General features: G+C 20.3%; 1 protein-coding gene across 1 annotated transcript; it reads left to right on the forward strand.

Moving 5' to 3' along the window:
* Positions 1–658: 658 nt before the first annotated feature.
* On the forward strand, positions 659–976 carry LOAG_10280 (hypothetical protein; the record flags this gene model as incomplete). Its single annotated transcript, XM_003145807.2, has 1 exon — positions 659–976. The coding sequence occupies one exon, from the start codon at positions 659–661 to the stop codon at positions 974–976; it is 318 nt and encodes a 105-aa protein (XP_003145855.1).
* Between the last annotated feature and the right edge of the window lie 50 nt (positions 977–1026).

Here is a 1026-nt window from a genome sequence, read left to right on the forward strand (position 1 = left end):
TCCTAAATTTTATTCCTACTACTATCGTTTCGTTCACTTTACATCTTTAGGATGCAAATTAAGTGAGTAATGACTTTTATTTTATTCATTTTCTTTTTTAAACTATAAAATTCATTGTTGATTAGAAAGGGATTGAAAAAATGGATGAAAAAGGAAATGAAAAAAAGCGAAATAAAAGAAGTATGTCAATTAGATTAGATAAATATTAATTTGATTTTTGTATTTCTCAACATAATTGTCAACACTTAATTATCACTCCTTCTACTTTTTCCTCATATTTTGTATATTTCGATTTTGCATAGTTATCAAAAAATATTTATTACTCAAAAATTTTTTTCGTCTTTTATGGGTGTTTCTATTATAAATTCGTACCAGATTGTTTCTTGACCTCTTTCACTGAATTTATTCAAATCTGTTTGTATTATTTAAAGGCCTCTTTTTGTCACCCCTGAAAAATTATATTTTAACTTCAATCATGGATCAGAAATGTGGAAAAAATAAGGATGAATAGTAATAAATTGTCTATTGCTGCAATAAAATAACATTGAGGCAACAACTGAATTTAGTCGCTTTTTTGATCATTTTTGATTTTGTCAACAAATGATGATTTTCTGGATAATTGATATTTAAATTCCAACAGATCAATTATAATTTTCACATGATTCATGTTTCTTTTTTCAATAAAAATGTTAAAAAATTTGTCAACAAGTTCATGTTTGGTCATTTTCTGAAATCAAATTTTAGTTTAAAATATCGTCGATTATACATGAATCATAGCATTACAATGATTTCTAATTTTTGCTTTCTTTTGCCAAATAATAATAATAATAATAATAATGATAATAATAATAATAATAATAATAATAATAATAATAATAATAATAATAATAATAATAATAATAATAATAATAATAATAATAATAATAATAATAGTATAATTACTATAATAATAATAATAATAGTATTATTATTATAATAATAATAATAATAATAATAGTATTATTATTATTATAATAATAATAGTAT

The sequence above is a fragment of the Loa loa genome (assembly GCF_000183805.2).
Source record: "Loa loa unplaced genomic scaffold supercont3.84, whole genome shotgun sequence".
NCBI classification, from domain to species: domain Eukaryota; kingdom Metazoa; phylum Nematoda; class Chromadorea; order Rhabditida; family Onchocercidae; genus Loa; species Loa loa.